This window comes from Gopherus evgoodei, chromosome 13 (assembly GCF_007399415.2).
Source record: "Gopherus evgoodei ecotype Sinaloan lineage chromosome 13, rGopEvg1_v1.p, whole genome shotgun sequence".
NCBI lineage: Eukaryota > Metazoa > Chordata > Testudines > Testudinidae > Gopherus > Gopherus evgoodei.
Genome location: NC_044334.1, coordinates 9,849,703 through 9,869,737, shown reverse-complemented (window position 1 = coordinate 9,869,737; position 20,035 = coordinate 9,849,703). Strand labels below are relative to the sequence as shown.

General features: G+C 39.2%; 1 protein-coding gene across 1 annotated transcript in view; it reads right to left on the bottom strand.

The window, feature by feature from the left end:
- Nucleotides 1-20,035, bottom strand: part of TMEM132B (transmembrane protein 132B) — a 347,709-nt gene that overhangs the window by 100,326 nt on the left and 227,348 nt on the right. Inside the window, exon 4 of the mRNA XM_030583345.1 lies at nt 8,286-8,472. Coding sequence (XP_030439205.1) covers nt 8,286-8,472 — 187 coding nt within the window. The remainder of the gene's footprint in view (nt 1-8,285; nt 8,473-20,035) is intronic.

Below are 20,035 nucleotides of genomic sequence, written 5' to 3'. Positions count from 1 at the left end.
AGAGATATTAAGCCATATTATTATGGAACTTTTGAGTGTGCTTCTAAAAGCACTTTAAGGAATCTGAAAAGTGACTCATAAAACATTCAGGAACAGGTAAAACTGAGTAAGAGTGGCTTCATTTCCATATAATTTTTCATTCTTACCAAGATGCATTTATTCAGGATTGATTAGTTAATTAAAGCCAGTACCGTTTTTTGAATATATAAATGATATATAAATGTTACATTTAGAGCAGTATTTGAGGGGGAAAAGTCAATTTGTGATGATTTTTAAGAATAATCGTTCATTTCTTTTGTAGCACATTACACCTGTCTTAAAACTGTAATAAATGGGTATGTTGTGAAGGGATTCCCGTTACCATGAATAAAGATGGACTCTTCCCCCCTCCCCCACCCACCCCAGGTCTTATTGCCATGTATGCCCTCACAGCCTCGACAGGGAAGATCCGTCTTTGACCTCCTCAAGGTTAATATCATCGATCGCCCCTTCCAATGTATACTCCTAAATTCCAAAGCCCCCCCAGAAGAATCTCTACAGGACCCAGAAACTAGCTTGCTGCTCCGAAAAGCTCCAAAACATGGTACCAGGAATTGTCTCCCTGAACAAGGTCACCTCTTGTCCACAGTGACACACAGGATACAAGATCTATGCAAGATCCCTGTGCACAACAGTGATGGAACAGCATGTATCCTCCCTAAGGCTGGTGCCTTCAGACCACCCCGCCAGAACCTCCACACTAAAAACCCTTGGCTACAAGACCAAACCAGGCACCCAGCCTCATCAGTGGAGGAATAGGACACAGAACACAAGGCTGGGCCTATTCCATCATTAACTGAGCTATCCCATGGGTAAAACAGGTGGTGAATTATGTGATACTCACTCGGGGCCTTCTTAAGGACCAACCTTAGGGGAAAAACCTGTAAGTAAGTCCAATATACTGAGATGACTGAATGGCCCTGCTATCCTATTCCCCTTTAATTCTTGTATAATCTTTTTCTTTACAGTATGGCCCATTCCCCATAACTCCTTCAAATTTGTCAAAATTACATGCCTTTTTTCTCCTGCAAAAGGGTTCCTAAACCTCAAAGTAAACCCAGCCCATAAAAATGCCAATCTATATTGTTAGGGTAAGGAGAACCCTTAACACCTCAAGCTTAACTGGAGATGATACTGGGCTTCTGTCGGGGTAAGCCTCTGCAATAATGACCACATCAATTAGGAAAGAAGTTTCCCAATTTTCCCATGTTCTAGACACCCACGGCCACTTGGGCATTTCATTGCCCAGCTCGCTGTGCCCCAGCTTACTTTCTGTCAGCACCTCCCTGTGCAACAGCGACAATATGTCCACATATTCACCTCTCAGTTTGTTATCTTAAATAGTACCAAGAAGGTGATCAGCCACCCAAGCATGACCATACTTGCGACTGACCACCAAGTCACCCTCTGTGCCTTCTTGCCCCTGAGATGTCCCTGGGACAGAAATTCTACCCCACAAAGTCACATTCCCTATCAGTGGGTGAGTTGTAGCATGCTCAGCAATCTCCTTCCAGCCATTCCCACTAAAGGCTCCCATCCCGATGAGTGGTCTGCCAAGAAAAGTTTCAAAATATATACAAATCTTTTTTTCCCCCCCATTTACCTCCACCTGCCAAAACAGGTTTCCTTTAGTGGTAAGAATTCAACTGTACAGGCCTCTGAGAATAAGAAAACATATAGTTCATAAAATTTAGAAAGCACAAAAATTGTTTAAAATACCTTTTCTATACAATCTAATATCTAAAAATCTACAAGGCTACAAAATTATGCCACTGAAGAGAAAGTGTGATTTGCCTGATATTGGGCCAGGACTGGTCAAAGACTGAAACGTGCGACTCGGAGCAGTGTTATTATGGGAGTAACACTATAGTACAATAGCCGCTTCAAGCTGCTCAGAGATTTGTTATGTTGGAAATCTGCTCAGAGATGGATGACAAGATGGCTTTAAGAAGAAATAGGCAAATAAATGATGAATGCAATTTGTTACACTGATTTCACCACCACACATGGCATAAGTTATTTATATACATCTATACATCATAGATGTATGTTTGCATATATCCTATTAGGAGCCCTTATCAATTTGGTCACACTTACTCACAAACAGTGAACTTCCCAAATTAAATATATGCACAGAAAACAGTGTCTCTCCGGAGAAGGGGCATCTTGAGGGCATGGCAGATCCATCAAGCTATATGGTGCCCTCCTACAAATTGTATGCAGATAGCTCAGTATCATGTGAAATAAATTCTTCCCTACCTTTGAATATATCAAAAAAAAATCACTTCCCAGGATGACAAGCTCACCATAAAAAAAAAAGAAAAAAGATCAAAATTGTGTTGGAAATGTTGGCCAATAAAATTGGAAGCCACACATAGATCTGCACAAAACAGTTGTGGTGCGTTTCTAAAAAGGTAGAAAATCCATGCAGCAATGCCATCTTGTGTTCACAACCTAATTTAGTGGTGGTGCCATTGGAAGTGGTGCTAATGATTCAGTGAGTGGTACTCTTCCACTTAAGCCAGTACTGAACTAATGTTCCAGCAGGATATTAGGAGGCAACACATCCCCTTTTGCATCAGACAAAAGATGCAAGTACTAATGGCACTTTTGTAAGAGCAGGAGTGTTCATCAAGATGGCTTGGATTAATTACATTTGTCTATCTACATTCACCTGACATCCTTTAACCTCTCATAACTTTGGGTTTACAGCTGGAGCATGCACAGCAAGTTACTTCCTTTTCCATATTTTCTCTAGCGGGTGTATGATGGAAATGATGAGATAGCCAAACTAGAGCATTCCCACCATATGCCACTATAAAAAGAACTATAGGAGAGAAATCTCTCTGTGGGTAGCTGATTTATAAGAACAGCTCATCTTAAGGTAGACTGATATCCTTTTGCAACAGCAGTAGGCCTGTCATAGCTGTCATCCAAATCAGTTCTTGAGTCAAGTGCAGGCTATAAACAACTGTGATCAACCACCTTGCTATTTTCTCATTTCACAAGAAGTCGCTTCATTACCAAATCAGTTGGAGATGGCCTGCTATTCTACCTCATCTTTTCCGTTACTCCCTACAATGCATGCATTCCATCTGGAATTAGAGACGTGGCTATCAGAAAGTCAGTTCTACTAACTAAAATTAAACTGTCTCAGTCCTGATTTAGTAAAATATTCTGATCACTTCCATAATAAATTTTACTTTATTTTGTTCCGCACAGTCATTCAAATAGGACTTTATCATTATCAGGAGAGCAAGGAATTATTGCTTCAAATTGTGGAGAAAACTCCCTATTTAGATTTTCTGCTGTTCATGAACATATTTATTGTATTTATTCTAATCAAAATTAGATTTAAAATATTCAAAAAGTGAAAAACAGGACTTTGGAGTTAAAATTATATAGATGATCTTCCAAATGGACATAGACTCAAGTTTTTCAGGCATTCCCAAAACTCAAAAATTATATTTTAACCTTGTTCTTCCAAACTTATCCACTCAAAATAAAATCAGATTTCATAGTTACTAGTAAAACAGAATAATACCAAGAACTGTTGGCTGGGTCACTCCAAAGCTGCAAAACCGAATAACTTCTCCTCAGATTGAGCAAGTAGGGTCCAACTGCTATTTAGATTTAAACCAAGAAGATGCATGTCACAATAAATGGTTCCAATGAACACTTGGAATATTATTCAATGAGGAAATCTTTGAAAGCTACCCAGTTGCCCATAATAAATAAATAAATAAATAGATAGATAGATATTTTAGTTCATCAGTTTTGCACAAACTTGAAGACATTCCAGACTTGTTCGGAACCTACACATGTAGATGTAAGTAGATTTGTACTTTTGGGGCACTACTGTTGAATGCTAGATGCAATTGGGTTGGTGGTTTCAGAATTGACAGCTGACTGTACCACCCATTATCCTGGTTGGGGTTTTCCTTTATTTCTGAGAAACCAGGAACTGTCTTATTTGTTCGTAAATTCGCAGATAATTCTTAATGACATTTGCATACCGATTTCTTGGTTAGCATTTGTGCGATAATTAGTGTTCTCCACGCCCACATCGCCTTTTCACATAAATATACTGTATGTTGAAACTTTAATGCCGCCCACACCCAATAAGGAAATTATATGTGCCATAAGGTTGCCCCCTCACCCCGAAATAATGAATCAAAATGTACATTTTGCATTACAAGCCTGCACTTTTTCTTACTGGGACCCAAAGTGATTAACTATGTAAGAGTGAGTTACATTTCAGCTGTACAAGGCCCTTCTCTGTTAGGGATCTCAAAGCACTGCTCATTAATGCACCACTGATTTTAAACCAAGGGACTAGTGTTCTTTGCAGCCAGGAGCATGCAGCACAATACAGCAGGATTATCTGCTGATATGGAGCCCTATTTTGCTGCATAATATGCAGAAATCAATGGTATCTTTTCACAAACACACACAAATCTAATCTCTTAAACTTCCTCCCAAATGTGCATGTTAAAACATAAGATTTCATGAGAGATTATTCGTAAACCCCACTGAAGCAAGCAATTGGCTCTTTTTATCAGACTATTACACGAATGCTAGCATGAGACCTACCACACCTACTTTATCTAGAAGAAAAATAAGTTAGGTAATGGAAAACGATCCCTACCACTAACACTGCCACCATCATTCTCAGAACCCATAGGGTTGAATTTCCTCAGCTGAGCTTGGGGTTAGATTGTTCAGCCTTCAGGCAGGCTAATAAGCCATGACAGACGGCAGCGGAATTGCCTTTTTGCCCAGCCTGCCCAAGTGGCCAGCCCACCCTACTGTTGAAAGGAGCCAACAGGTCTGCACTTAAGCTCAGTGGCAGCAGCAGCAAATCTGCAATTGCCCCTGTACCCAGCCTTGCTCCTCCTTTTATCCAACCTCTCCAGCCTTGTCCTGCTCCATTCCACCCTGCCTTGCTCTCTTGCCTGGCTTCTGGCTCCAGCTACTGATTTCTGACTCTAGCTCTGACCCTTGGCTTGATTCCTGGTTCCTTACTCCAGATCTGGCTCCTGTCCTTTTCTTTAACCAATAGGTTGGGCTCTGGTTCTAACCACCAGGTCAGTCCACCCACATCCTGGTCCTGACAATCATGCAATGAGGTGATGTTAATCATAGAGGGGCCTTGCTCTTTTTATTTTGTATTCAAGGAAAGCCTTGAAAAAGTTACAGATGTACTTATGATTGGCGCAAGCAGCAGCAGAAAACAATACTGAGATACTGAACCATGCGTAAGAGAAACCCTGTCTATCCTGGCATGAGCATGAGGCTTATTTATCCTGACCAACAGAAAGATCTAGGAATTTAACTTCAGTTTAGGTCTTTATTAAGAAGGGCCCCTGATGCTCTGCACAATTTCAGAGTCTGGTTTTGTTTTGTTTAGTTTTCCCTCAGCAAATATACAGAGGTCGTAAACAATGTAAACCAGAGTTGGAGTTCCAGTATTCAGCGAATTATAACTGTAGCCACCTGCAAAACATTTCCTGACAAGACATTTTTCAGTATACAGTTTAGCTTTACACAGTGCCGATGGTCCAATTTATACACAAAGTGAATTTGTACAGGAAACTACAAAGACTTAATTATCTTTCACTGGCCATGGGATTTTGAGGTCATCAAAATACTTGATACCACAAACTAAGGATCAAAACCTCTTTTCACATTCATGCAACTTCTCTCACACCAATGAGCTTGCATTGGGTTCTACATTTTGTGTTGACAAATTAGAACAGTCAAGAAATTAAAGGGACCCCCAAGTAACTTACATTCAATGTAGAAATGAGGAGTTTAAAACCTACTGCATTTTGTTACACCTTTATAGTGTTCTTCTAAGGGACAAAAATACATGAGATGATATTTATTTACAGATTCTGTGTAATTCAGGAAATAATTACAATAAAATGGACTTATTTAGTGATGGAAGGAGTTGAGGAACCCCTCAAAAAGAACATTAAAATATATTTTCTTATTTCAAGAACTTTCCTTAACATCTGGTTTCACTGAACAGAACACGATGGTGCATGGTGCATTGGCTTTTGTCCCCAATTCGGCAACACAGGCTGGAGCCTGTCTTGAAGTGAAGTGAAGCAGCACCATAAATTAGCAAATATGAGGGGAAGGAATGCAAATAAAACCTGTTGTTCTTGCTACTGCTATGTTAGCCTGGGGCCAGACAGGCAAGGAAGCTTGTAATCAGAGGGAGATAGCTGAATTACTGATGAAAAACATCACCAAGGACTATGGCCATGTGAAGAAACATTGGGATGTCTCAAAAGGAGACAAAAATATATATTTAAACTTCAATATTTTCCCCATCATGCTGTAAAATAAAAGGTGAAAATAAATGAGCAGCAAAATTAAGATGCATCTCTAGATCAGGACTACAAACCTTCTGCCTAACATTCAGAGATCTGGGGTTAGAAATAGGCACCAGCGGCCGATTCAGCAATTAGAGAGAGAGGGGGGCCATTATAGAGAAAGCAGGGCCAATTGCAAAATTCCGATCCAAACACACATTATGCACGTTTGAAAGTTCAGCAGTGGGCTGCTGATTTGAACCCAACTCTACTATATACCAGTGACACTCTTGGGCCACGTCCACACTACAGAGTAAAATCGAAATTAATAAAATCGATTTTATAAAACAGATTTTATAAAATCGATTTTACGCCTCCACACTAGGGCACATTACTTCGGTGGTCTGCGTCCATGGTCCCAGGCTACCATCGATTTCCGGAGTGGTGCACTCTGGGTAGCTCAGTAAAAGAATGGGACCAATAACTTCAATTTCCGTCCACACTAACCCTAAATCGATTTAGTAATATAGATTTTAGGCTTACTCCTTTCGTTTAGCTGGAGTACAGAAATCGATTTTAAGACCCCTTAAAATCGATTTTAAGTGCCTTGTAGTGTGGACGGTACAGCGTTAAATCGATTTAACGCTGTTTAAATCAATTTAACGCTGTAGTGTGGACCTGGCCTTAGTAGCGTAAATACCTTATGAGCCATTTCAAACAACGTGTGTTGTGTAACAGTGGTATTGTTTATCCCTCACTATACATTAGTATTACAACCTGAATCATCACTAATAATTGAGAATGTCACATCGAGTTAATTTTAGTTTTGATCAGTCTCCTTGTCTGTATTTACTCGTCTCCTCCTTTGCTTCTCTCTCAGCAGGACAGGAATGTTTGTGGAACGGGATGTTTGGATTTTTGTTGATGGCAGAGGAGCAAGAAAATAAAAATTAGCTTCCTTTCTCAGGACTGCGAGCGGAGAGGTGGGGGGGAAGAGGGGCTTTAAAATTTATCAGTAGATTGAAATGTATCATCCAGGTCTGCAGTCTAAAACTGTGGGGGTTTTTTTTAACCAAATTAAGCTGGAAAAAGAATTAGTCCTTCATAAGCTCTTTAGGCCAATTTTTCAAAGGAAGTTCTGCAGACAGGGCCTAATTCACCATTCTGTTACACCTGCTTTACACTAGTGTAACTACATTTAATTGCAGTTGATTTGCACCAGCACAAAGTTTTAGAAACAGAGGTCCCACAGTCACACCCAAGGTCCCTATACCAAGCTGCATTTCAAAACACAAGGAGCCACTTACATGAAAAAAGTGGGGGTTAGATTTTCTTGACCACACATATTACACCCCGCTTTGAAAACAGGGCCTCTCTCTAAATCGAAAAATCTAAGTCTTTAGAAATGATTTGTGTCCCCACTGTATAACTCAAAATGAGTTTTTTATTAAATTGACATTTTGCAGCCCGCTAGTCGGTGATTTAGTCTAGTGCATTTGAGTGCTTTGGGGAAAAGCAAAGCAAAATATGGCCCTGTTGCCTGGCTTAGAAATGAAGTTTTCTACATGTGGGCTAATTTATTTAAATGAAAATGTCATAACTAATTGTAGCGTTTTAGCCTTAGTGAGCGTGCATGGCAGTCGCATTAACACAACAGAAGACAAAAGCTCCAGAGGAGCTGTTACTATGTACCAGGCCAATAATCCACAAACAGAAAAGAATTTGCACAATAGACTCTAACGGTTTCCAAGGAGCCATTATAGTATATCAGGTAAATAAAATATTATTGAAATGTAGTTTTTACATTTAAACCATTTTCAGCAGATGCATAGGAAATAGCAAATTAAAAAAATGGTTCATGTTTCTTTGAATACTAAAAGGAATTAAAAGAAGCATTTGAAAAACAAAGAAGCAGTTTCTTACCATTGCAAGAGGAACAATTCCTGCAAATGTTGTTTGGCTGACAAAGATCTCTGAGACCACCAGTTCACTCATCAAGTCTTCTCTGGGGTATTCCACCTGCCAGGTAATTTGCTGAGCTCCTGCCAGGCTACTGCTATTGTCAATTTCAAAGTCCATCTGCAAGATCTCATAGAAGGAGATGTTTGCTCTGGAAAACAAAATGCACATTAAGTGCAATTTAAAATGAAGCATCAGCAAAATGTCAAGAACAAAATAAATTGCAACAGGTTTTTTTTTTTCTTTCCAATAGGAGAATTATCAAATTCAACATGCAGACTTCAGGAAATGTTGCCTGATCTATCGATTGTGTATTCATTATTTAAAAATCTCCAACTGACAAATTAACACCCTAGGTTTGACAGGCTTCAATTCCAAGAATCCAGAGAGTTGGAGATCAGTTACAGTTTAATTGGTAACCCCAATGTACACAGTTGCAACACTCACTTAGGATAGAGCTTTTGACTTTTTAATAGTTGTATTGACACAATTAGTAAACACATACCTGTTCCGATCCAAACCAGAAAGTAACAGTAATGCAATATTAATTTTACGTCCAGCACCATGTCATACGCACACTCACACAATCCTTGTGTAGACCCAGGGTAGAAAAACAGGTGGTGGTCCACAAGAGTCCAATCCTATATCTTGCCTGCCAAGTGATTCCAGTGGTTGAGGTCTCAATGGTCTAGACTCTAGGCCGTGGTTAGCTATAAATGGCTGCTATGAATATTCATAAGAATGTTCAGCCTCCTTTGCCCACAACTCACTTCTTCATTTTAATAACATTGGGGTGTCCTTATTCTGTACCTTAGTATATTATTTATTTCAAATATATTAGGATACATGTCAATTAGTTACTATAGCAATACTGCGGTTAAGTTTCTGCTCATGTTAGAGCTGCCAATTTTGGTTGGATGTATTCCTGGAAGTTTCATCACATGACATGCCCTGCTGCCCTGGGGGATGCCAAAGCTGGAGGGCTTCAGTCCTGGGCAGTGGGGCTCAGACTTTGGCTTCAGCCCCAAGTCCCATCAAGTGTAATGCCAGCCCTGGTGACCCCATTAAAAAGGGGTCATGACCCACTTTGAGATCCTGACCCACAGTTTGAGGACCAGTAGGCTAACCCATAGGTCACAGAAGTTGATAAAAGACTAAATCAAACAATCCAATGGGCAATGGCTATACTTTACAGATGAGCTGACAATCTATCTTTTAGCTTTCTGAAAAGGAAGCATGTTTCCCATTAATCTCAGACATTAGTTCTAAGTAATCTCAATGAACCTGTAATACAAGCCCCGGACACCATACAGCACAGACATTGCTAAATTGTTTATTCAAGTACCAATATCATGTTGTTGTAGCAAATACTGAGGTTCTGAAACAGTAGAATGTTTGGTCATTCCTCATGTTGCACCAGAAATGAGCTCTCAGCTTTTCTTTTTTCTCATTCGAACATGAATTTGCCTTTATCTCCATGCAAAAAATGGATTTGTGCTAATTATGCATGACAAAAACGTGAGGTTACATTATCCTTATTTTCAGTTCATGAAAATATACTGCTTGTTGCTGATGCACACTTGTAACTGTATGAAGATTATTTTATTTTGGTCATCTGGGAATAAAAGTTTAAAAGTGGATGTAAATGCAAAACATTCAAGCTCTGTTTCTGAATTACTTCTGTTTCTTTTATTAAGAATGACACTTATGGCTTGTCCACACTTATCGGGGGATCCATACGTGGTGATTGATGCATCAGCAGTTGATTTAGTGGGTCTAGTGAAGACCCGCTAAATCAACCACAGATCACTCTCCCGTCAACTCCTGTACTCCACCTGAATGAGAAGTGCAAGGGGAGTCAATGGAAGAGCAACTCCCTTCAATATAGTGTAGTGTGGTCCCCACGGTAAGCAGATCTAAGTACGCCAAGTTCAGCTACATTATTCATGTAGCTGAAGTTGTATAACTTAGATCGATCTCCCTCGGTAGTGTAGACAAGGTCTTAGGCACAAGGACATGCCCACAGCCACACAACAGATCAGTAACCAAGACAGGAATGGAACCTAGGGCTACTAAAGCCAAGTTGAATGATCTATGTACTGGGAAACACTACCTCCCTTGCAAATGCCTGGCTGTCACTCCCACAACTGCAATACTACTTTTAAAAGATGATTTTTGCCCCAAATGCTAGAGTCCTCTAAAGTAGTCTACAGTAATACTGCAGAAAGGTCTATCCATGCATGGGTTTAACTTTCTTATACTGCTGCACTGAAGTGAAAGTGCAGTGCAGAGACCTTAATGTTCATTTATCTTCTCTACCCTCAGGCAAGGCTAGAAGCTATTAATGCATCACCTGGGTGACCAACCAAGCTACCAACAAGATGCTGAAGACAAATTATACTATACAAAGTCAGGGATATAATTAGAGACTTCTCAATTTCTGCAGGAAAATATTGTCAGCATAATGGAAAATTCAACAGTACGGGACCCTGCTCATTACTTCTAACTATTTGTTTCACTTACTCACAAACCGAACACACTCATAAGTCATAAATTAAATTTAGAGATCAGCACTAGATACAAATTCTAGATTCAAATTTTGAATCCTTCAGGTGTGTCTGGATCTGGAGTTTTGGTTCACTCATTACACCAAAAGGGACCAACTGAAAAAAAATTCAGAAGTGGGTTCAGAATTCTTAAAAACTCTTTGGATCTATGATTCTGGTTAGGATTCATCTGTAAAATAATTAATAAGATTGGGTAGCATTTCAGTGTGCTATAAGCACAGTCAAAAACTGAACTAAAAGAACAATGTTATGTCGTCATGCTGACAGTTGTTTTGTGCTCACTCCACAACTCTATTATCCTCTTATGTTTTTCTGTATCCAGAGAAAAACCTATACACTTACAGTCTAAATGGCCAATGTTATGTTAAAGACAACATCAAGAATGAACAAGTCTCCATAGTCATCTAGGTTTATCTGGTCCTGCCTCAGCACATGGGTGATGGACTTGATGACTTCCTGAGGTCCCTTCCAGTCCTACATATTTGTGATTCTAGACGAGAACAGAGCGTGTGTGTTATGTATACAGCTAGACTTGGCAAAATTACATTTTTATTTTTTTGTAATTTTGACAGATGATCTCTGTATTTATTTTAAGTATTTTTTCTATTTTTATCAATTTAAATTTTCACACTGACAGGAAATCATGGGGGCATCATAAAATGATTTAATAACAGTAGACACTGACATTCAGAAAGTTAAAGCTTTATAACTGCTAAAATAAGTTGCAAACATCAAATAAAAAAATACAGATATATAAATATTCTTAAATCAAACTCCAATAAGTTCTCAAGCAGCACTTTTCTTATTTTGCCTATCTGTAGTTTTCTATCATCATCAATGGAAACATTTTTTTCGTCGGCTTGTGTGTGAACTGTGAAATCAGTGTTTACCAACATTTACCAATAAAAATCTAATCCTTCCAAGCCTATATATAACAGACTGCAGAGACTGTCAGGGAGGAAAATCGCTGCTGCCTCTAAGCAGGCAAAGTTCTTCTACGTATACCATAACTTTCATTTAAAAATAGATGCCTCTGTATACTCCAATTGCTTGAAATCAGATTTAAATTCCAACATAGAATACAAAAGGAGAAAATCAGATACACTCACTAGGATTGGCAGGAAATCAAGAATTCCATTTCATGAAAAATTTCAGTGAGGGCCCTGAGCCCAGGATAGCCACTATCTCAGTGGTCAGCGCATTCATGTGTGATATGGGAGAAGCAGGTTCCAATCTCTGCTCTACCTAATTTAGAGAAAAAAGACTTGAACCTGAGTCTCCTGAACCCTAACCAACAGACCACTGGCTAGTCTGAGGTCTCACTCTGATTTTAACCAGAAATCCCATCCTCAAACTGAGCAACTTTCCAATGAAACTTTGTCAAAACAGATACAATTTCCATTAAAAGTTTCAACAGCTTGGCATTTTCTGTGAAGAAACCTGGTGTCAAAAATTCCTGACTCGTTAACACAAAAACACACACACTTGTAATGAATAATCTGAAACTACAAAACGGGAAAAATGGGTGCTGGTGGAATCCAGTTTGTCAGGAAAATTCTCTGCCATTACTTAAATGAAAAAAACATTGCTAGCCAAATGCTTCCTGCTTTGTTTCTGAAGTAATTTAAATGTATTGTAAGATGTCAACATTTCAGATCAGGGCATCAGCTTTTTTCTTTTTCTTTTTTTTGGAAGACTGCTAAAAGAGCTGTACTTATGTGTCAGATTCATTGTGTTCTAATTAGGTTTCATTTAGAGAGTGCCTCCACGAAGTACACAGCTTTCACAAAATGGCATTCAAGCCCCTGCACTACTTTATTCGTCGGCAGTCCTACAAATTACTTTCTGAACAGCAGGTCAACGAATTTTCTCCAAAACTATGGTCTCTCTTTTTCACTCTTCAAAACAAAGATCTAGCCCTCAGAACAATGCCAAGTGCTATAGTATTTGGGACACAGAGTCCCCCATGGAGAGGTGTACGATCGGTCCACAGAGTTTGTTCCAAATCTCTTCCCGAGTTACAGCTATTGCAAACAAATGATAAAGCTTTAAAAGTCAATTTCTTTCTTCTTTAGTTCATAGCCTCCCTTCTGTCTCTACAGTCCTTGTTCTATCCCTCGTCTATAGATCCTTGTGTTTCCAATAGCAGGAAGACTGACCCGTAATGCATATTGATACATAAGGCAATGTATTAACTGTTCTCAATAATAGTGTGTTGTCAGCAGGCCTCTCAGTAGTTAATCCAGGAACTTTGAAATTCTTAAATCTAGGGCACTAAAGACCTGGTACAGCTCTCATTTGCACTGGAGCAAATCAAGAGTAAACTCCACTGAAGCAACTGGAGGTAGGCTGGAGTAAAATCTCAAATAAATCATAATCAGTCCCTGAGAATTACTTTCTTCAAACTTCATCAACCTCTGTTTACCAACCATGATACTCTGTCTTAAAGTTCTCACCTTCAGTAGTGGGGATTAGCTACATGCCATTCTGTTCCATCTTTTCTTTTTAAATTAGTTCTGTCCTGTCATGGCAAATCTTCGATTTCTCCTTGGCCTACTCTGTACTTTGTGACCAATACTGAAGTTGGCTCTCACATCTTCTGGGTCACTGATGTTCTTTAGGTGTCCAGCAAAGATAAAATGCCATGAAAGTGGAAATTCTACCAGCAAAGGAGAAGAGCGTAACTCATAGTGTTATCAGCCATTAAATGCTATTAAACCAAACTCTATCCTAAAAAGACCTGGCAACTCTTTCTTGCAGCCCATTCCATCTTTGTCTAAACAAGTTTGCAGCAGAGAGGTGCTCATGGAATCCAAGGGTTGCACGTTTCTTGTCTTCTCCCCCTTCCTTCATCTTCTTTCTCCTCCATTTTTATTGTCTAGTCAAAGCTTCTGTCATCTTGCAAGAACTTTGCCAAACCCAGTTTAGAGGAGCAATAAAAAATAAAGTCTAACTTACTTTTATTTAAAAAAAAAAAAGATTATTTCCTGCAAGCAGGAGGAAAAGACCTTATAATTTTAGGCAGCTGGCATGCTTGCTAATAAGTCCATTTCTATGGAAATGAGTTCATAACTATTAATTTTGCCTGCTCCTGATCTATTCTTGATGAGCCTTTCAAATTTAGAAAAGCGCTTCATGATTCTCTCAATCTGGTAATTACTAACTCCCTTTGATGAATCCAGCCCAGTGTTTCAGACATGAGACATTCATTAGACATTTTTCTTTCTGGAGAGGAGAAAACGGAAGCATGGCTCAGTTTCATTTCTTCACACGGCCTGAAGTAAGGAGGCCTTGTTCATCAAAACAGTGTCTTATAATCCTATATTCTATTGTAATTACACTGTCACAATATCTCTTTCCCTGAACAGATGAATAACCCCTCAAGATTTTGAAGATTTTACACAACTTCCCAAAATGTCTCACCTCAAATATATTTAATGGATTCAGCCAAATCTCCAACAGAAAGTGGCTGTGGGCCATTTTCTGACTTGTCATTGCTCCATGCACTACAAAATCATTAGGAGGTTTGTGCAACTCTGTGGTCCTGTCTGGGAACATATGGTTTCTGGGATATGATTTAGAAACCAATGCCAAAAATATTCCAAATGCAATTTTCATTAGATCCAGAAATATATTTAATGGCAATTAATTTGGACAACACTATCTGGTTAAATTCCAGAATAACGTTTTGGGCCCCAATCCTGCACCTCGCATTGCACAGGCAGGTCGACATACCCAGGCAGAGCCCTGCTGACTTTCATGGACCTCCATGAAGATACAGCAATAGAGAGGCAGCTGTCTTCCTACACGATATCACTTGCAGGGCTGAAGCTTTATATATTTCCTTCTAAAACTGAGTTCTATTAACGCAGTAAAGAGCATTTGCCCACCTTGAGACAATGGATGTCTCCAGTCAAGAATGGTCTTCCAGTGGGACAAATCCCGGACTACGACTCTAGATAGAGAATATCGGTGCTATTGAAAATCCCACCCAAGTGCCTTAAGAGAAGGAATTCTACTGCAAGTCCATAGTATTTGTTCCATTAAGTCACTTAGGTTCTTTTGAAATCCAGTCTGATATATAGACTAATTGTTACCTCTGTTGACCTTCTTTACCAAAAAAAATGGACTGTCATGATACCTTTTTTTTTCAAACACACACACACACACACACACACACACACGCGCGCACATATTTCTCTTTTACCTTAACCTATAGAAGTGGCAGTAAAGATACCTTTTAAAATCTCTATCTTAAAAACTGATGGCAGGTTTTGGCTCTGTATATTCACTACAATATTAGATCAATATTAATATATGAATTGCATGGACTCATTTAGCAAACTTAAAGGTTTTTTTGAAAATGTACTACAACTCGAATGCAAATATATTAATAAGCAGTAGAACAGTGGTTCTCAAACTTTTGTACTGGTGACCCCTTTCACATAGCAAGCCTCTGAGTGCGACCCCTCCTTATAAATTAAAAATACTTTTTTAATATATTTAACACCATTATAAATGCTGGATGCAAAGTGGGGTTTGGGGTGCAGGCTGACAGCTCGCAACCCCCCATGTAATAACCTCGTGACCCCCTGAGGGGTCCCGACCCCCGGTTTGAGAACCCCTGCATTAGAAAATCACTTATTGTTATTGAAATACGACTGGATCCACTTTATATTTAACATTTCTCTAAGTGGAACACAGGAATTATAGCATTAGCAATCTAAATACTGGGATCAATATCATCCTATGATTTATGTCACAATGATAGTTGAAATCTGACTACTTAGTAGTTACCTTTTATAAACAAAAGAAGGCAGAGCGATCAGACTCAGATTCTTTTAACAAAGATCTAGATTGCTAACATACTTGAAGAGGCTGGTGTCTGCTTTTTGTAAAGAATAAAATATTCACAATGTCGCTGTGGAAGATGATAGCAGAGCAAGTGATGAAATGCAGCTAGGTTAGGTGCATCACTGGATTACTGGGAGTTTGTTATCAAATTCCATCAACAATTCAGTTTTCATAAAAACCAAAAAGTTACGTTAGTGGTGTTGGCTTTTAAGAACAAATGATGATTTTTCATTAATTCATGACACAATGTTTTCAGTAAACGACAATATGTTTATGAGACACACACATAGCAGTGGGAAATTGTGAAAAAAAAGTGTGAACTAGTTAATAATAATAAATATCTTTGATGTCATGTTGTTTGAGAATATTTTGGATCATTTTAAAGTTAATAAAGACCTACTCCTGCTCCCTCTGAAGTGAACAGGAGTAGGACCTGAGACAGGTAAGGTTCAGAACATGCCAGTAGTCCAAGCCTTACTCCTTTGATCGCCGTGGGACCTCTTGCATATATATGAGCTGATCAAGAGACAAAAGATACAGGATCAGGTCCCATATTTCAACAGCTGTTTGGAAACACTGAGCATCCAAAACTCCAGCTAAAGTCAATCACAGCTGCAGTTGGTCATCAGCACCTCTGTAAAAAATCCTTCTCCCACTGAAGACACTTGGATCCCAATAGTTTCTAATGGAGGAAAATCAGGCCCTCAGCATATTCCCCCTGTCTTCAGTGCATATGTAACCCATACACCACCTGCACGTGGTTTCTGTCTCATCTAGTGGCATGGAGACCAGTAAAAACAAGAGAGATAAAATGAGTCTGATAACTAGATGGCTTTTAGTTCTCGTTGTAGAAGCTCAAGCACTAAACTCCAGAGGTCCCTGGTTCGATCTCACTCGCCGACACCCAGGGTCTGTCAGCGTTACACATACATGGAAATCTCAAAGAAAAATCTCCTAATTTTTGAGCCAAGAGGAGGATTTCCACGTTATCCTGCAGGTTGAACTTCACAAAGTGCCACTTTCTGAAATGTGAACACTGGGTATGTTTAACAAAAACATGTTGCATAACTTTCAAAAGATGGGGTTATTGACTGATGTGGCAGTTTAATTATCTTTCAGAAACTTATCCCAGGCTTTTAGAGCTCAGTTATCAAAATGAGCAAATCCTGAGGAATGACATGATTCTTTTGGGACCAGGAGACAGCCACAATGCCCTCGCTGTGTCTTGTGCCCTGTTACCTAGCAGGGACGGGGTAGGTACTATACTTCAGTTTTCCAGTTTACATTGCAATCAATCACTGGTCCTAAGATGCTCTCACGGTTCCTGATCCTGATTTTTTTTTGCACACTCTAAACCTCAGAAACAACAAGGAGTTTGGTGGCACCTTCAAGACTAACAGATTTTTGGGCATAAGCTTTTGTGGGTAAAAAACCTACTTCTTCAGATGCATGGAGTGAAAGTTACAGATGCAGGTATTATACAATAACTCATGAAGAGAAGAGAGTTACCTCACAAGTGGAGAACCAGTGCTGACAAGGCCAATTCGATCAGGGTGGATGTAGTTCACTCCCAATAACAGATGAGGAGGTGTCAATTCCAGGAGATGCAAAGCTACTTTTGTAGTGAGCCAGCCACTCCCAGTCCCTATTCAAGCCCAAATTAATGGTGCTAAATTTGTATCTGTGGATACAGACTAGACGGCTACCTCCTGATTCCAAACCTCAGGACTTCCATCGCTGCTTTGAGAGTGCAAAGAATGCAGGATGAAGCCAAGCAGCATGATCTGGTGATAACATATGGATTGACACAGCAATTTCTTATAGCCCAATAACAAAACAGCTATTTTTGTTCAAAGCACACCATCAAGACCAGACATTACCCATGTTATTTTTGCTTAGCCAACATTTCCCCTCCGAAAACAATAAATCTAGATAATGAGCAAACATTTTAAGCTCCTCGGCTTTCTTCACTGCCAATTCACAACTGTGCCTCACACTAACACTTGCAATAACATCCTGTTTATTTGATTTTATCCACATCATCATGACAACTCCAGAGACAACCAAGACAATTATCTTTATTTTCCTCTATCTTTGTAACAGCATGCAGGAAACCCTTCTACTAAAAGAGGCCGTGGACACTATTTTAGCATGCCTTTACTAAATAGGATTTCATGGATCAAAGTCAGTTCTGGTGTAACTGGGTGCAGCTCCATTGAGAGCAATGCACCCGTTTACACTACTGCTCCATTCCATCCTTGGTTTCAGTTTTCCCCAGCTCAAGCTTCATGGAGGCTCTTTTAAGTTTATGAGAACATTTCAATTAAACCAAAATATTTTTCTGACTACCACTTAGAAGTTCTTTATTGTTGTACTGCATATTTCTTAAAATAGAACTTTTAGCACCATGAGAAAGCTCCATACTGGGGATTTTAACAAACACATTCAATTAGACAGAAGCAGAAGTCAGGGTTTGCTGATGTTGAATAAAAGCAACTATTTTTGATTAAAGGGGAAAAAAGTATTTATAAGGAGAATTTTTGCTGAACTTTAAATGGTTAATAAACATTGAAGCCAAAACAGCCCTTGATTTATCAGCTTATTTGTAATTTTCCTTTACCTGTTCAGAAATCCTTAAACATTTTCAGATCATCATAACATAGTATCTTTTCAAATTGTTGTGCAGAGCCTGTAAAATATGCCATAAAACATCTACTGCGTGCGTATCTGCAGTGGCTGAGTTTTAATCTACAGATGATTTACCGTTCAAAAATATTTCCGCTGTATTAGATGATATAAAAACATGCCTATAAAGAGCATTTCTACTCAAAGGATCTTAAAGCACTTTATAAACAAGAAAGAAAGAAAGAAAGAAAGAAAGAAGAAAAGTTTCCTCATGCCGCAGTATTGCCCTACCATTGTTGAAGATGGGTAAACTGAGGCACTGGAAGATTTAATGACCCAGCTATTCTGCCAATGAAGTTGATAGCAGAAAACATTCAAACTGACTTCAAAGAGAACAAGATCAGGCCCTAAGTGACTTTATAGTCAACTAGCAAATCAATGCCGGAACCAGGAAATAGAAGCCAACCGTTACAATTCCAGTCTCTAGAGACACACTGCGAAGTCAGGGGGCAGCCTCTGGGTCTGTCTATGATGCGACAGCAGTACCAGCATTGTAAGAACAATTTGTTCTATATATTGAAATAAGAAGGAATCCCATTGAGAATGATTCACCTACCCACACAACGTTCAAGGAAATGCAGGGCTTGGCGAGAAAAGAATCCATCCCCAATCTGCTCCTCAATGGATCCACATGCAGGAGTTAGCCACCAGGTGTGCACAGAGGAACACATACACTCTCCACCCTTACTCCTCTCCCAGTGCACACTTCTCCAAAACCATACTGTGTTGGCTAACGTGGAGTCTTTGAATAGCCCAGATCTGCCACACATTGTGCCACTGCATACAGAACGTTCAATGGCCCATAAACTGCTTCACCCTCAGAGCACCATGACCTTCTATTACAAACTACAGACCTGAGACTGAAAAAAGAGAACTAATGCACATGACTCAAACCATTTACAATTGTAAGGTCTTCTAGTGTCAGATACAAGCTCATCTATATGTACAACATAAAACTAAGCAAAGTCAAAATAGTCTCATTTCCAGGTTACACTATTGCAGGGTCTTGTGATACTTGGCCCCAGCTCCAGGACTCATATGATTACATAAGAATCTTGGCTTTGATTGTTTTTAAACAAGTTTCTTTCTAGCCCTCTGGGTTACAGAAAGAAGCTTAAAAATGAAACCTGAAAGTGCCCTAAAGATTCAAAATTCAGAAGGCAAATAAAAATAATCCTCCATTTATTATTTCTTTAACAACTTGTGATCTTTAAACTAATCTCATAATTTTTGAGAGTCTGACTCATGATTTCTGACTTCTTGGAGTTGGCAATACTAAGTATTAGAGTCATTCAGAACCATCAAGGTATTTCAAATAATTTTTTTTTTAAATGAAGCCACCACTCTCAGACACAGCAAAAAGTTACTCACAAGCAGGTTGCCATTTAGATTTTAGAGAGACAATCTAGTCTGACAGCTGGATCTCCTTGGAGAGACAATTCAACCGGAGGGAATCTAAAGATGCAAGCTCTATGCGTGTTGAATTTGTGAACGAAAAGGATGTGGTAACAAGCTGCAGACTGTGACACTAATGGACCCAATGTGCTGGAGCAGATACACAAGAACAAAGGGAGAAAAGTGCTGTGGGCTGGAGGACTTTAAAAGCCT